The sequence below is a fragment of the Narcine bancroftii genome, chromosome 8 (genome assembly GCF_036971445.1).
Source record: "Narcine bancroftii isolate sNarBan1 chromosome 8, sNarBan1.hap1, whole genome shotgun sequence".
In the NCBI taxonomy this organism is placed as follows: Eukaryota; Metazoa; Chordata; class Chondrichthyes; order Torpediniformes; family Narcinidae; genus Narcine; species Narcine bancroftii.
This window is the reverse complement of record NC_091476.1, coordinates 34,604,976-34,621,963: the sequence shown is the minus strand read 5'-3', so window position 1 is coordinate 34,621,963 and position 16,988 is coordinate 34,604,976. Positions and strand designations below refer to the sequence as shown.

Sequence of the window (16,988 nt, the reverse complement as noted above, 5' to 3'; positions counted from 1 at the left end):
CTCGCCATATAACACGATCTTGGGAAGGCGATGGTCCTCCATTCTGGAGACGTGACCCATCCATCGCAGCTGGATCTTCAGCAGCGTGGACTCGATGCTGTCGACCTCTGCCATCTCGAGTACTTCGACGTTAGGGATGTAAGCGCTCCAATGGATGTTGAGGATGGAGCGGAGACAACACTGGTGGAAGCGTTCTAGGAGCCGTAGGTGGTGCCGGTAGAGGACCCATGATTCGGAGCCGAACAGGAGTGTGGGTATGACAACGGCTCTGTATACGCTTATCTTTGTGAGGTTTTTCAGTTGGTTGTTTTTCCAGACTCTTTTGTGTAGTCTTCCAAAGGCGCTATTTGCCTTGGCGAGTCTGTTGTCTATCTCATTGTCGATCCTTGCATCTGATGAAATGGTGCAGCCGAGATAGGTAAACTGGTTGACCGTTTTGAGTTTTGTGTGCCCGATGGAGATGTGGGGGGGCTGGTAATCATGGTGGGGAGCTGGCTGATGGAGGACCTCAGTTTTCTTCAGGCTGACTTCCAGGCCAAACATTTTGGCAGTTTCCGCAAAGCAGGACGTCAAGCGCTGAAGAGCTGGCTCTGAATGGGCAACTAAAGCGGCATCGTCTGCAAAGAGTAGTTCACGGACAAGTTTCTCTTGTGTCTTGGTGTGAGCTTGCAGGCGCCTCAGATTGAAGAGACTGCCATCTGTGCGGTACCGGATGTAAACAGCGTCTTCATTGTTGGGGTCTTTCATGGCCTGGTTCAGCATCATGCTGAAGAAGATTGAAAAGAGGGTTGGTGCGAGAACACAGCCTTGCTTCACGCCATTGTTAATGGAGAAGGGTTCAGAGAGCTCATTGCTGTATCTGACCCGACCTTGTTGGTCCTATAGGCCACATACTAAAACAATAACCTTAAAATTCTACTCAAAATATCACTTGACTGGTTCCATAAACCACCCAGACCCTACCCTATATAAAAATTTTAAGCTACCAGTATATTAAACCAATAAAAGAAATGTAAAGTAAAAATAAAAATCAAACACATTTAAAATCCTTGAAGATCACAAGCTTCATCATCTGAAGTAAAGAGCTGGCCAGCACATCCAAAGTCTCAATGTTTATACGTCATCATATGGGTCCCAGTCTGAACCTGGTGAGCCGGCTTGGCTTCGTCATTAGTGTCCCACGATAAATCATTCTCTGTACCATCCATTGCACGAGAGACTTTTAACTTAAAACTTGCTTCATATTTTCTTCATTTTGCTAATGACACCATGATAACAATTTGATTTCTTTTTTAATTGGGGTCATCTTATACCACTGATATGAAATTCAGCCGGAAATTAGGGTCTCATCTTAACTAAATGTCACCTGATCCAGCGAATTATACTGTAAATGATTTATCCCCCCAATTTTTAACCAAATAGTTACACCATTTTAACCAGTAATACAACGGCACTCATTTCCTGCAGCACTCAATCATATTCAACGGTGCAACTAAAAGTAAATGATCAAAAGACATTACCCACCACTAATAAAACATTTCCTGCCCACATCATTTAATACAAAAAAAGCACAGACTGTATCAGTGGATCATGTAGGAAAGCACAATGACTTTAAGGAATATATGATGAACAGCTTTGTTCGTTAAGTGGAATCTACTATTAGACAAACACAAACTGAGATCTATAGTATATCAGATGATAGGGATGACAAGTATATTCGTCAAAATACTGTATATACTTGTATAATCATCAATACCACGTAATAGTCGAACCCATGTTTTTAGCCCCGGCTGCCCACCAATGTTCCCTCTAATTTTTAGTCGTCAGTGTGCACAAAAATCTTATGTTGTGCAATTTCTTTTTCCTGTGACAAAAGTATGTGTGCACTGAACGCTTGTGTACATGTAAATTTGACATTGTTTCAAGATAGTTTTGGCCCAGCCTACTCTCACGGCAGTTCTTTTGCACTTCACACGCTTCGCTTTTTGGAATTTGATAGAGTAAAAAAAAAATTTTTCAATAACAACTCAGTAACAGATCTTCATAAACTTTACGATATGGCCAGTGTCTGCCAAACTTGGCTGCAGCCAAAGTGCAATAGAAAAGATGAGGTGACATAAATTAGTGATGAGCAAATGCGGTATTTGACAATCCAACTAACTAGTTAACAGAAACAGTTCACTAAGAGATTATTTTCATTAAGAATAATTATCAATTGCTACATTATTTTAGATAAATCATGTTTTGAGCACACATTAGTTTCTTTTGTGCGCTGGTTGTAAAATGTGTGCGTGCTCACCCACGCAGAGCTTAGAGGGAACCCACCCATCCAAGCTCTCAATGCCCTGACCACCTGAACACCAGAGCTCCTGACACCCAGACTGCAGATCCTAGCTCCGGCCACCTGCCCACCAGAGCTCCCAATGCCCTGACCGTGGATCCTCGCCCTGACCGCCACCCATCCTACTCACCACCTGGTCCCAGCCATCTGAGCTCCCAATGCCCTGAAAGACGCAGGTACTAACCACAGTCAAAAGTATGACCCGTGTAAAAGTAGACTCCCCCAAATTTGACGATGACACAAGTATAAACTGTCAATCAAAAATGCAAACATGCCTCTCTCACAGGCAAATCTGCCTAATCACAAAACATTCACATTTTGTGAACTTCCAATGAGCGACAGGGACTCTCATGACTTGAAGGTAACACTGTTTTTCCATTATAATTTGTTGACACTAAAAAAGAAATTCAGCATAAAGAAAGCACAAAAGGGAGACAATATGATAAGGATATTCCATCTCAGATCTGATGTCTTCCAGTCGATGTGAAACTTCAATGAAGTCTTCTTCTTTGTTTTCGTCAAACACTTTCAGTTGAATATCTAATTCTTCATTTTCTTTCTCTTTCAATACCTGATAAATCCAAAGTCACAATTTAAACCTATGAACATTTTGTGATTCTTCGGGGAGAGAAAAAAGCTTTGAAGCATGTTATTGCACAAAAAAATCAATTTAACAATCAGGTTTATGTTCACAGTGCTCCACATTTCAACTATCATTTTGGCAAGCTTTATTATGTCCCTGCATTGTTATTATCTGAATAAAGAGAGAAAATGAACTTCAAGTTGAAACCAAGTTACAATACACTTCCATTAAAAGTTCAGGTAAAATAAATTACCCAGACAATATTCATGGAAAAATGCCACTGTCAATTAAGTAATGAAAAAAAAACATGGCAAAGCTACCCTTCATTGCAGTATCACACCAATTGTTCAGAAAGCAAATAGCTCACTGGAAAGGAAACACACAAGCGTCATGAATAGTCGAGCCTGCCAATATCAAATTCAGTTCTGTTGTTGACAACTTTATTCAATTTTACCTCAGTCTTCGCAGTTAATGATACTAATAGACTCTTATAAATGCTTTTTTTGTGAGACTGCATCTATTTTATCAAAATCATTAAAATATATGAAGCCTTCTGTCCAACTTGAACAATGCAACTTTTTCATGCATTATTCCGTGAAAATGTTTGCAATGGTTCAGGAATAAATTTGGTTTACAATTTTGTCATTTATTAGTGCCCTAAAAATTTAGCCTGACCTTCCAAGATGAAGCCAGAGAAAAAAACTATTCTAATTTATAATTAGCAGAAGCCATATTTTAGCCATGTGGCCTCAGTATTAGCCATTCAAATATTTTCAGTACATTTGCTCCTATGTTGATTTGTTCAAATTTCTTAAAAAAATTAATACTTCGTGATTCTACAGTCTTCTAATGTTTAGACAGAATAGATTCTTAATTCTTCTTACAGGTAGTATCTTTTTCAATCCACAACGCAAGAATTCATTTCTCAAGTGTATCCTGAAATCCAAATCATCTGGTGACGTGACAAGAGCATTAATTAACTGCATGCAGGCGACCTAAAAAAAAGACAGATGTGCAATATTAGTTCAGCTAATTCAAGTAACAATCCTTCAAATTCTCTCAGCCACACCAAGTGAACTTAAACAAGATATGGCAATATCAGACACATTTCCATGTTCAGCCCAGCAGTTAATTTCATGTTCATTTGGTCACACTTGAATAACTAAATAGTTAAAAAAAAAGATGCATAATGCTGATTCTAGCACGCCACTGATAAAACATCTGTGATAAAATTATATTTATGCCATGGGTCGGAATCTCAATATGGCAAATAATTATCTGAATTCAAAAGCTCCATTGAAAAAAATACAAAAAGGATAAATGAAGGGCAATGCTATAAATATCACTGCAGTGAACTTCAATGGATATGCACAACCCAAAGAGAATGCAAATAATTAATGGCATAGATGCAAATGAGCACTAATTAGTTACACAGCAAGTGAGCATGAGTGCTAAAAGCTAATTCGATATAATATTGCTTGCGTTTGAATTGTAATCGACAAGCATATCTTCAAATTACAAGTTGGAAACTATTAAAAGGGTGAGTGATGTTCATAGATAGATATACAAGGGAATACTCTTAATAATCCAGAACCAACATCAATCAAGTGAAAGGCAAGATTATAATTCTGTATGGTCCTTCAGAAACAAATATCTCACCAGATTTGTTAAAGGTTATTTCCTCCCTGCTGTTCATAATATTAGTAAGGTATTTCATTATATCCTCTGTTAGAAAAACAGAACACTAGAACACAAAAGCAGCCCTTCAGCCCATCAAGTCTGTGCCAAACTCTTGATTCCACTTGGTCCCATCGACCTGCACCTGAACCATTGCCTTCAATACTCCTCCTAGCCATCTAATTATCCATTCTTTTCTTAAATGCCAAAATCAAACCCATATCCAGCACATCCGCTGGCAGCTTGTTCCACAGTTCCACATCATATTTCGCTTAAACATTTCACCTTTTGCTCCTCACCCATATCCTCCAGTTCTTGTCTCACCCAACCTCAGTGTAAAAAGCCTGTTTGCATTTACCCTATTGATGCATAGCCCTCATAATTTTGAATACATCTATTAAATCTTCCCTCACTCTTTGAAACTCCAGGCAGTAAAATTTTCTATTTAGAAAACTTTGCTTCCCCAAATCACCACTTAGAATTCATTCTATTTTAGTTCGATACTATCGAAGTCCAAACAATAGTGAGGATAAATTCCCCAATTAAGAAACAGATATAGATTCATATCTTACTCAACACTAAGTTCCACCAAATACAGAAGGACATATCAAGCATTGAGCTCTTACAGAACCTGAATAGGTTTCTAACAGAAACACAAAATTATCCCCAGTGAGTTTTGAAGGGAGGACAGCAGTTTCCTAAGGAATAATTGCAAAAGACGTACAACGTGACTTTTCACAGCCTCATTCTGATGTACACCACAATGAATTATTTTCAGATTTTCCATTTCACGAGAAATATTTCACTCCAATTAACACAAGGCCTGTGACACTGGTGGCAACTCAATATTAGATTGTTTAACAGAAAGGTTTATATCTACCAAATGCCAAGTCTTTCTGGACAATATGCATCGATCACTTCCCATGCAGAGACTGTATAAAAAGCACTTGTAGTCTCAGAAAATTAAAACAATGAAAAGTAATATCTTCAAGACAGACATATGAATGTGAAGGGAATGGAGGGATATCTATCATGTGTAAGGTGTAGAATATCAGTTTGTATATAGCTTTTGTTTTTCATTTCTAAAATTGAGCCTCATTTTGGGTAATTGTCTGGTTATAATAAAAGTGCCAAAATAAAAATTATATCTGCACTCTTGTTGTTGATCAATGCAAGCCCAATATCTCATGAGGTATCACTGAAAACTTATTCAGTGAAATAAAAGGTTGACAAAATAAAAGATTCAGTTCTGATGAAGCAAATTTTTTCAGTCATTACCTCAGTGTAATTTGGAGGAAAAATTATTCTGACCTTTTCATGGAGGCTACTGCATTGTTCCTGATATTTAAGCTTCTATGGAAGGAACTAAAAACTACATTTTCTTGAAAAAGGTTAGTACATGGTGAATTTTATTTCTGGAAAATATTAAAATTAACATTCATTATTTCACAATTAATATTATTTAGCAAAACAGAAGTCAAAAACAACAGTTTACATTTAATTGCAAAATGACCAAATGTAGAAAAATTTCATACATTTTTTTTGATTTTATTTTCTATCATAAGGAACAGAATTATACAATAGTTTAGTTCAACATGGATCGTGAGCCACTGGCAATCTGAACAAGACTGTTGAACTTCAGCAACCTGTTCCATGATGGAGGTTCATATCTGAGCTAGGTTCTGCACTCAACTTGTCATTTGCAATTGCTGAGCATTGTTTGCAATTATTTTTTCCTCCATCACATACTGAGAAGCACTGACAGTAGCTATCCGAACTACAGTATTGAGCACCTAACTCAGTACAGAAATGGGACCTTCCCAACTTTGGAAGATCGAACAAAAAAATGAATAGTTATTACTTACACAACCAATAGTTCATTTTGCAGTGAATGTTAATGAATAAATCTAACACCACCTCCAATTAGATAACCAATATCAAGGTTAAAATAACTTTTGGCAATTGGTCTCTTTGTTCTCTGTGCTACCATCTTGAAGCAAAGCAGTAACCCACACGATGCTGCTTTGAAAACATGCAATTCAAAAAGGAAAATTCAAAAAATCAGCACAGCATCTGTCAACATGATTTAATGTTTCATGAGGACAGAATTAGAGCCAGACAACAGAGTGTTTCCAGAGCTGCTGCAATGGCAGCATTGCTGCAGGTGCAGGTCCGCGAGAGCAGAGAGCAAAGACACAGCACTGCTGGAGCTGCTGTCAAGGCAACACTGCCGCTGGTGCGGACCTGGGAGAGCGGAGCATGATGGAGACACAATGTTGCTCTGAAGGGTTTCACCACCCGAACTCAAGGCCGACGGCTTGGCACAGGGATTAAACAGATTGTAAGAGGAGCCAACAATGTCTTAAACTAAAACACGGCCACCACGGGTCTGTATCCAAGATGGTGGCAGCTGTGCACAAAAGCAGCAACATGGGGCTGTAGACTCTGGGGAGCAAGGCACTGGAAATGGGGAGAATGCCCTATGTTGAGGAGAAGCACAGGACAGTGACCATGATAGTGAGTCAACAAGGGGCTTAAGAGCCAAGACACCCACAGAGGCTGTGAGCAACTTGCACTCGTGGAACATGCACAGGCTGCAGGAGACAGTTCGGGAAGGTTTGAACCACGTACCTTGACAAAAATATCAATTGCGGAAGAACTCGCCCTTCAAACAATAACTCTGGGAAACAAAACCAGTCAATGTTTAAGATCAGTGGCCCCTCAGAAATGGGGGAAGAGTTGAGTGTTATAGTTTTCAGACTCCCTAGTTAACAGTAAAACTTAGTTTACCACGTTGGTTGATTTGTTCACGGTCAGAAATATGATAGTGGCTGTTGGTCCTTTAATTTCTTTTATCTTTCTTCGTTTTTCACAGGAAGGCAGACATATTTGCCTGACGTTACGGGTTTTGAGGATAATGTACTTAATCTCCCTACATTACTCGCTTTACAATGATTCAATACCACACCTCCACCAGACGATAGCATTGTGGTAGGCTCTACAAAAAGGGCAATGAGTCAGCATACAGGAAGGAGACTGAAAACTTTGCTGAATGATGTCATAACAATCTCTCACTCTATGCCATTGTAGCCCTGAAGAACAGAAATCCAGAGGTATACAATTGTGCAATCATTGGGGGGAATCAGAAGTGGACAGAGTGAGCAACTTTAAATTCCTGGTAGTCTTATTTCAAAGGACTTGTCCTGTGGCCATCATATTATTACCATTTTGAAAAAAGCACATCAGCGCCTCTATTTCTTCTGGAGTTTGCGGGAGGTTCAGAATATCATCGCAAACCCTGGCAAACTTCAACAGATGTGTAGCGGGATCTGTTCTGAGCAGCTGCATTGCATTAATACCTCTGAATAAAAAATCCTGCAAAAGGTAATGGACTGAGCCCTGTACATCACAGTCAAAGCTCTCCCCACAATCAAGAGCATCTACATGGAACTTTGCCAACAAAAACAGCACCAATTATCAACAATCCACACCACTCAGGACATGTTCTGTTCTCGCTGCCTGCTGTCAGAAAGGAGGTGCAGGTGCCACAGGACTTGTACCTCCAGGTTCAAGTGTTACCCATGAACTATTAGACTGATGAACAACAGACATTCAGAGACTCATTTCAGGACTTGTACTTTGCTTATTATTTATGACTGCACATTTATACTTCAGCATTTGCACATTTGTCTCCAGCTCTCTCTCTTCCTTTAAGTACAGTATGCAGATACTGTTAATTAGAAATTCTACTTGGCTTGCACAAAAAGAATCTCAGGCTTGTACGTGATGGCATGTATGTAGTCTGACAATAAATCTGAACTTTGACCAAACAGTTTGAAAGAGCCACTCCTTTATGTTACCAGAAATAAAATTCATTCGAGCCAAAGAGAGGTTGCTTCACATTTGATAAAAAGGAAGTGTCGATGAAAAGGTTACTTTGACATATTGGCTGTTCTTATTGGAAACAAAACTGCTCAACACTTTAGTTGAAAGTGGACTGCTGGTTAACCTTTTCATTGAAAAATACACAATAAATCATCCAAACATTGCTTCCCTGCTGTAAAGTGCATGAAATAAAGAAATGAGCAGAAGCAGCCTTCACCCAACTTCTAATCAAATATTGATTTTTTTTTCTCTTAAAATGAGGCAAGTGATTTGGGATCCAAGGAATAGAAATATGATTCTCTTTACATTGAAAAATATATATTTTTAAGTATCTTTATTTATATTTATTTATAAAAATATGAATACAATTATATGTGCTACACTACAGAACTAGTAAAAAGTTACAATAATGACCATATGTAGAAATACAATAGCACAAACATAATTATACATATTTATTCTTTTTAAAAATATTTTTATTGATATTTATTCAATTAACAAAACAAAATATCTTGATAAAACCAGAAGTTAGCAATAGTGGGCCGTGCTCAGTGTTCTCTCTTCCGCCTTTCTGGAGGGTGGTGTGTTACTTCAGGTGCTGAAAGGGCTGATATAGGGTTCATGGACTCTGCCAGAGATGGGATGAATGATGACTGACAGAGCAGGCAGGTGGATAGAATCAGAAATGATGCACTCTTTCTGTAGTATTTTCTGAACTTCCATGTTATCAAGGAAATTCAAAACTGGCAATATCAAATAGTGTTTTTCTTCCATTTGATTGGCCTCAAAGATTCTCGCCAGTCAAAAGGAAGTTATTTTATTTTCCAAAGAAACTTTCACAGCATCCTTGGTCTTTCTTCTTTCCTGGTATTTACTTGGTATGACAGTGCTCAGTGCAGATTGTTTTTTTTTAAAAGACTTGTACTCAGCATGCCAAGAATACATCCCACTCACTGGAATCAGCTGAGTGTTAGCACACCTATTGGAGCAATTGTATGACCAGGGATGGTGCCTGATACATTTCTCTGACCAGTGGATTTGGAAAATTTTTCAGACATCATTGGTGGTATCTATGCAACATGGAGAGACACTTGCTCTGGATAGTCCAGGTCTCCAAACAAAAAAGAAGCAGGAATGCACCACTCAGCTTTCCATGACATAAGATCATGACTGATCTACCTGCAACATTCCAATCCGTCCATGATAACCTTGCACTTTTGAAGAATCTATGTACTTCTGCATATATTCAAAAACTCTGCTTAAAACACCCTTTGAGGAAAAGTTCCAAACAATGTGAGAAAAAAAAATAGCCTCATCTCTGTCTTATGGGTTTTCCCTTTTTTTTAAACAGTGAACTCACGCCAAGCTCACAATTGTCCATCTCCACTTTGTTAAGACCACTCAAGTTACTGTTAGTTTCAATCAAGTGCCCTCTCACTCTTTGCATCTCCAGCAGATAAAAACCCAACTTGCCTTCTCTGGTATTAATCTGAACTGCTTACAACCCATGAACATCCTTGCTTAAAGATGACCATTACCAGACTGTGACGTGGCACACTTCCCTTTTCTAAACAAGTTTGTCAGGGTTTACACTGTCATGCCGAACCTCTGCAAACTTCTGAGAAAGTGGAGGCACTGACATGCTTTCTTCACAGTGACATTAGCATGATGTGTCCAGGCAAGATGCTCCGAGATAGTGACTCCAAAAATTTAAATTTGCTACCTCTGATTCCCCCAGTGATCACTGGATCATGCATCTCTGGTTTTCCCTTCCTCAAATCTATGATCAGCACCTTGGTTTGGGTGACATTGAGTGATAGGCAGTTGTTGGTCCACCATTCAGCCACGTTTTTAAATCATCGCCACTTTTTATACAACCCGCAACTGTGATATTGTCAGCAAATCTGTAACTGCTGATGCTGTTGCACCAAGCCACATAGTCGAAGGTGTAATGTGAGTAGAGCAGGGAGTTAATTATGAACTCCTGTGGTGCTCCAGTAATGATGTTCATGTAGATGTTCTTGCCAATCTACACTGATTGGGGACTGGAGATGAGGAAACCCAGGATCCTATTGCACAGGAGTGGAGATATTCTTGCTGACTGACTCCTGCACAGTAAGAATAAAATCAAACAGATGCTGGCACCCGTCACTCTGATGAGCAGAGTTATGACAGTCATGTTCCAAGCCTTTCATCAGAAAGAAAACACTGGAATTAGATTTTCCAGCACCTTCCTTGCCAAGCACTCCTTCCCATGTTTATTTTTTTCTGGCAATCACGTTGAAATCACTCAAAAGTATCAGTTTATCTCCCTCAGCGAGAAAAGCTAGGGTTTTCATGGTCAAAATAAAAATCCTCTCTGGTCCCATCCATTGCTTCTCGGATTGCACTGATGACCACAGGGTATTGGTTCCACTTTAAAGCAAGACTGAGTGTCATGTAATATTGACTTATCCCACAGGGGAAATTACAGGACGCCTTACTGCTGAAATTATCAGCGTAATATGCCTGATCACGTTACTTCGAACACTCACCAATGATTGACAGTCAGAAGTTCACCAAGCTTGCCAATTATCCTGCTGCAGCTGTAATAAAATAGTGATTGGCTAATAGATTTCAGGTTGCATCCAGCCCATTAACTCTCTCTCTCTCTGCAGATATTCTTTATGTGTTGACCATTTTCTGTTTAGTAACATGCAACAAGTCTGAGAAAACCAATTTTCCCATCAATGTTCATGATCTTTTCTAAAGAATGTTGTTTCAGGTATGAATCAAATAGACGGAAGAGAACCAGCAATGGCAAAGGGTGAGAAAGCAGAGAATTTTGGTAAACAGCTATCTGGTATAGGTCAGCACTGGGACAGCTGTCCTTTGGAGATTGTTGCTTAAGATGAACTTCAAAATTTACAGATTATACGAAGCTCAGGAGTATGTCAAATCATGAGTGTCGTGATACTATTGAAGAGGACAAAGTTTCAAATTTAATTCAATTTGTGGAATGGAAAAAAGCTGTGCATACACTCTGAAGGCAGCTAAGCTGGTTAAGAAAATGGTTAATGAAGCACTGAGTATCCTGGACTTCACAAAATGATGTATCAACTTTAGAGAGTGCTAATGATGAAGGTTGGACCCATACACACCAATCTTGTGCTTCGTGGCTTCCAGCTCAGGTTCCAGGCCTCCCAGTTTGACCCCTACAAGAATCTCAAGTGCCTGCACTGCATTGACTGTTGCTCCCTCTGCTTCTCTTGCCAAAGTCTAGGGATCTCCCATGCCTCCATGTGAAGATATCAGTGGACACTTGCACTTTCGCTACCATACCTTCAAATCGAACTTGCCACAGACTAACACAAACCTCTCCTGCACCTTTATAATCCGCCAGAGCCACTCTTTCATCCACGTTCTTCACACCCGTTGACCATTAAGGAGTGGAAGCTCACTTCCCTGGAGACTGCATCCTCTGTGATCTTCAACACGGCTTTCCTCCTTGGCTCCAGCCACCCATGTGCTGAAGTCTCCATCACGAACTCTAGTCCTGGTCCCGACCACCCACTGATCGGTACTCCCAATACCTTTTTCACAAGCTCTCACTTCAGCCAGGCCACCTGCAGGCCGGAGTTCTGGATACATTCATTTGTGGCGGTACGCCATTAGGCAGGCAAACCGACCCCACTTGTCATGCACGCGGCGGGGCAGCCGGCCAAAATAGCGCCATCAGGGGTTTCCTGCCAACCTCGGCACCGGGCTCAGAAGCCCGCGCTTGGCGACCAATGTGACGCCCTGGTGACATTGGGGGCCCCCAGCACAATTCTCAGCCAGGTCCGGGCTGGGAGTATAAGACCAGCCAGGCAACCTGCAATAAATCAGTTTTGCTCATTGAACTCAACCCGTCTGGTTGTGCAATCCTTCAGTTAGCAGTGTAGCTGCCACTACAATTGATGACCCCAAAAGGTTCTTTGAACCCGACATGAACGACCCTTCGATCAACGCTATAGCCATCAAGCTTCCTGACTTCTGGGTTCATGAGCCTAAGACCTGGTTCAGCCACGCAGAGGCTCAGTTTCACCTCTGCCAGATTTCATCGGATTCGATCAAGTTTTACCATGTGGTCACCGCCCTGGACCAGGCCACCGCCAAACGAGTGCTGCACCTCGTTCAGCACCCATCTGCGAAAGATAAGTACGGGACCATCAAGTGGGTGCTCACCGGTTGCCTTGGCCTCTCCAGGTGCCAGCGTGCCACTCGGATGCTATGCCTCAACGCCTTGAGGGACAGAACCCCAATTGAGTTGATGGACAAGATGCTCATGCTCACGGGCGATCACACCAACTGCCCACTCTTCGAGCGCATATTCCTCGACCATCTGCCTGAAGACATCCGGCCGTTACTGTCCCAGGAAAGATTCATCGACCCTAGGAAGGTCGCTCAAGAGGCTCAGCAGCTATGGCTCGAACGATTCCCAGAGGGCTCAGCAGTACAGCAGGTTACGAGTCACGGGCATGACCACACCAAGCCTTCCTCTAGCGCTGTGGTGTAACATCCGACCCCTGCAGGGGCCTCAAAGAGCATAGCCAGAAGCAAGCCATCCACTTCAGGCCTATGCTTCTTCCACCAGCGCTGGGGAGCCAACGCTCGGAAGCATCGTCAGCCCTGCTCGTTCCAGGGAAACGAGCAGGCCGGCCGCTGTTAACGGCTGCGACAGCTGGCCAAGAACACAGCCTTCACTACCTGCGGGATTCAGTCAGCGGTCAACGCTTCCTCGTCGACACCAGGCCCCAGATCAGCGTCATCCTGGCCACAGCCATCGAATCCCGGAACCAGCCTTGAGGACCTCCCCTCCATTCAGCTAATTCGATGGAGATCTAGACGTATGGAGACAAGACCGTCCACTTCCAGATCACCCAGCGGAAATTCTCGTGGAAGTTCATCATTTCGTCCCTTCCAACTGCCATCCTGGGTGTCGACTTCCTCCTCGCCCACGGATTCCTGGTCGACATTCGAGGTAGGCGACTGGTAGATGCACCTATCTTCCAATCAGTTTGCCTCAACGCCTCCCGCACAAAGCAGCCGCAGATGGCCACGATAAGCACGCCAAAGGACAAGTTTCAGCGTACCCTGGACGAGATCCTGTCCCTCCTCAAGCCGCAGTTCTCCGCCGCCTCACCACACCATGGGGTGTTTCATTATATCCCCACCCAAGGCCTGCCGGTCCATGCCAAGACACACCGGATCCCACCGGACAAGCTCCAGATAGCGAAGGAAGAGTTCTCGCAATTGCAGGAGCTGGGGATCATTCGATGCTCCGACAGTCTTTGGGCCTCACCACTCCACCTGGTCCCGAAAGCCTCTGGCGGCTGGCGCCCCTGTGGAGATTATCGACGGCTTAACAATGCAACAGTACCTGACCTTTACCCGATCCCTCACATCCAGGACTATGGTCAACCTGCATGGCGCGAGGGTATTCTCCAAGGTCGACCTGGTGAGTGGGTATCACCAAATCCCGGTCCACCACAAGGACATACCCAAAATGGCCATCATCACCCCTTTCGGCTTATTCGAGTTCCTACGCATGTCGAATGGGCTCAAGAATGCCATCCAGACCTTCCAGAGCCTCGTGGACACAGTGGACAGGGAATTGAATTTTGTATTCATTTACGTGGATGACATCCTTGTCAACAACAGAGACTGGGCACAACACAAGTCTCACCTGTGCACCCTCTTCTCCCAACTGGCCAACTTTGGCCTAACGATCAATCCAGCCAAATGCCAGTTCGGGAAAGAGTCCATACAGTTCCTGGGCCATACCATCACGGTCGAAGCAGCTACAACTGCCACTATGAAGGTCGCTGCAGTCAGGGAGTTCCCACACCTGGACACCTCAAGGGGCTAAGGAGTTCGTGGGTATGGTCAACTTCTATAATTGCTTCATTCCAGGCGCTGCACACATTATGCAGCCACTCTTCGCCCTTATCGCAGCCAAATACAACACACTCGCCTGGACTCCAGAGGCCGGCAGGACATTCTAAGCCACAAAAGATGCCCTTGCAAAGCCTACCCTGCTCGTCCACGCACACGCACCAACCTGCATACGGCGCTCTCCATCGATGCCTCTGCCACAGCCATTGGCGCTGTCCTGGAGAAGCAGGTGAATGGACAATGGAAACCACTGGCATTCTTTAGCTGACTCTTTGGCACACCAGAGCGCAAGTATAATGCTTTCGATCGTGAGTTGCTGGCCATCTGCCGAGAAGCCATTGCTCCCATTGTGTGAACCACTCATCCTGGTCCCTGTCACCCATGAATTGGAGCCCCACGTCGAAGCAGATATCTACCCTGGTCCCGCCCATCCCTATTCCAACATCCATGCCGACACCTTCACCAGTTGCCACACCAGCCTCAACATTCACAAAGATGACACTACTGCTGGATCCCACAGGTTCATGTCACCCTTCCCTAGCCCCTTACACCTCTTCCTACTAAAGCCCCAACAACTCCTTTGAGCTCCCCCTTTTTTCCCCACCCCCCCCAGCTTTCAGAGCTCACCTCCCCGACTCTCCTCAGATCTTTTCTCAGAGACAGAGCCCTCTGTCCTCACCTTCGTCCCTTGTTGCCAACCCCTCAATGAGTTCCGTGCATGCCACAATGCCAAAATCTTCTTTCATTGCCTCCGTCTCCATGCCCACCTTCCAGCAGAATTCTTCACCCCCCCTACTGAAGTCTTCTTCTCCCACCTTAAGTCTTCTTTCTCCTCCTTAACATCTCATCCTGTTTGGGGCCAAACTGCAAAAGTGTGGATCACTCAATGGCCACCCATTTCAATTCCCCATCCTATTCCCTTGCTAACATGTTTCTCCGTGGTCTCATTCACTGCTAAACTGAGACTACCAGCAAATTGGAAGAATAACATCTCATCTTCCAACTGGGTACCCTCCAATCAGATGGCATTAATAATCGACTTCTCTGCTTTCGTTAAGCCCTCCCCGCAACTTTTTCCCCCTCACCTTCTCCCACTTTCTCTCTGTCTCTCTTTTCCCTGTTTCCTTTCACAAAACAATCAATTCTCACCTCTCCCCTTATCATATCCAATGAACCCCTTTTGTTGGTCTGGACCTCTTTCCGAGCCAAAACTGTCTGTATTCTGGGATTTCCTGTTTTTTTTTTGTTGCTTACTCTTTGATGAAGGGCTCAGGCCCAAAACATCGGCAAAATATTTTTATCTCCTATGGACAGTGAAAGACCGGCTGAGTTCCTCCGCCATTTCTATTTCCAATTGTCGCTGAGACAGCAACCATTTCAACTTCACCATTCTCTTCTCTTATTCCAATCTCACTTTCTCCAAACACTCTGCCCTCCACTCTCTCTAGAGAAATCCTAACCTCATTATTAAACCCGCAGACAAGGGCGGTGCTGTTGTGGTTTAGTGCACTGACCTCTACCTTGCCAAGGCCAGATGTCAGCTCTCAATCACTTACTTACCCCTTCATCAGGACCCCACCAAAGAACATCAACCCACTTTCTCTCATACCATCTGTAGTCTTATCACTTCTGATCATCTCCCTCCCATGGCCTCTAACCTCATGGTTTTCCATCCCTGCTCTGCCCAATACTACCTCCTAACCAAGATACACAAACCTAATTGTCCAGCTAGGCCATTGTTTCCGCATGCTCCTACTCCACCTAACTAGTATCATCTTACCTCGTCTACAATTTTTCTCCTATGATCGTCCATTTCTTCAAGATCTTCCAATTCCCTGAACTTGACTCCCTCATTTTCACTATAGATATGCAAACTCTCTACACCTCTGCCCCCATACACGTCTCAAAGCCCTTTGTTTCTTTCTTAACAACAGAGTGAACCAGTCCTCCTCCTCCACCACCACCAGCACCCTCCTCCATTAGGCAGACTTGTTCTTGCACCTCAAGAATTTCTCATTTGACTCATCCCACTTTCTCCAAGTCAAAGGAGTAGGCAACTACATGAGTCCCATCTATGCATGACATTTTGCTTGCTTTGTGAAGCAGATTTCAGATTTATTGTCATACATGATATCACAGACTACCATACCATCACATATAATCCATGCTGGAAGCCTACACAGGCTCCTCATCCTCTCCTCTGCAACACTGACGACCTCATTGGTGCTGCCTCATGCTTGTCAAATTTGTTCATTTTGCTGCTAACTTTCACCCTGACCACAAATTCACTTGGTCCACCTCCAACAACACTCTCTGCTTTTTCAATCTCCTTCTCAGGAGACAAACTCCAAGACATTTTCTACAAGCCCACCAACTCCCATAATTACCTCTATTACACCACTTCACACATAGTCTCCTCACAAGATGACATCTTCCATTCCAGATCATCCAAAATGGCCTCCTTCTTCAAAGATCGTGGCTTCCCCTTTATCACCAGTAACTCAGCCCTTTCCTGCATCTTCTCCATTTCGTGAATAATTGACCTGGCCCCCTCTGCCCTGAATGCAACAAGAACAGGTTTCCTCA

General features: G+C 43.0%; 1 protein-coding gene across 12 annotated transcripts in view; it reads right to left on the bottom strand.

Moving 5' to 3' along the window:
* diaph2 (diaphanous-related formin 2) overlaps nt 1-16,988 on the bottom strand; it is a 569,879-nt gene that overhangs the window by 381,837 nt on the left and 171,054 nt on the right. For all 12 annotated transcript variants that reach the window (XR_011343050.1, XR_011343048.1, XR_011343047.1 and 9 more), the window contains 2 exons: nt 3,809-3,919; nt 2,794-2,912 (listed from right to left, as the gene is read on the bottom strand). Coding sequence is in view for 3 of the 12 variants with exons in the window: in XM_069893430.1 (XP_069749531.1) it covers nt 2,794-2,912; nt 3,809-3,919 (230 nt within the window). In the remaining 9 variants the exon portion in view is untranslated. The remainder of the gene's footprint in view (nt 1-2,793; nt 2,913-3,808; nt 3,920-16,988) is intronic.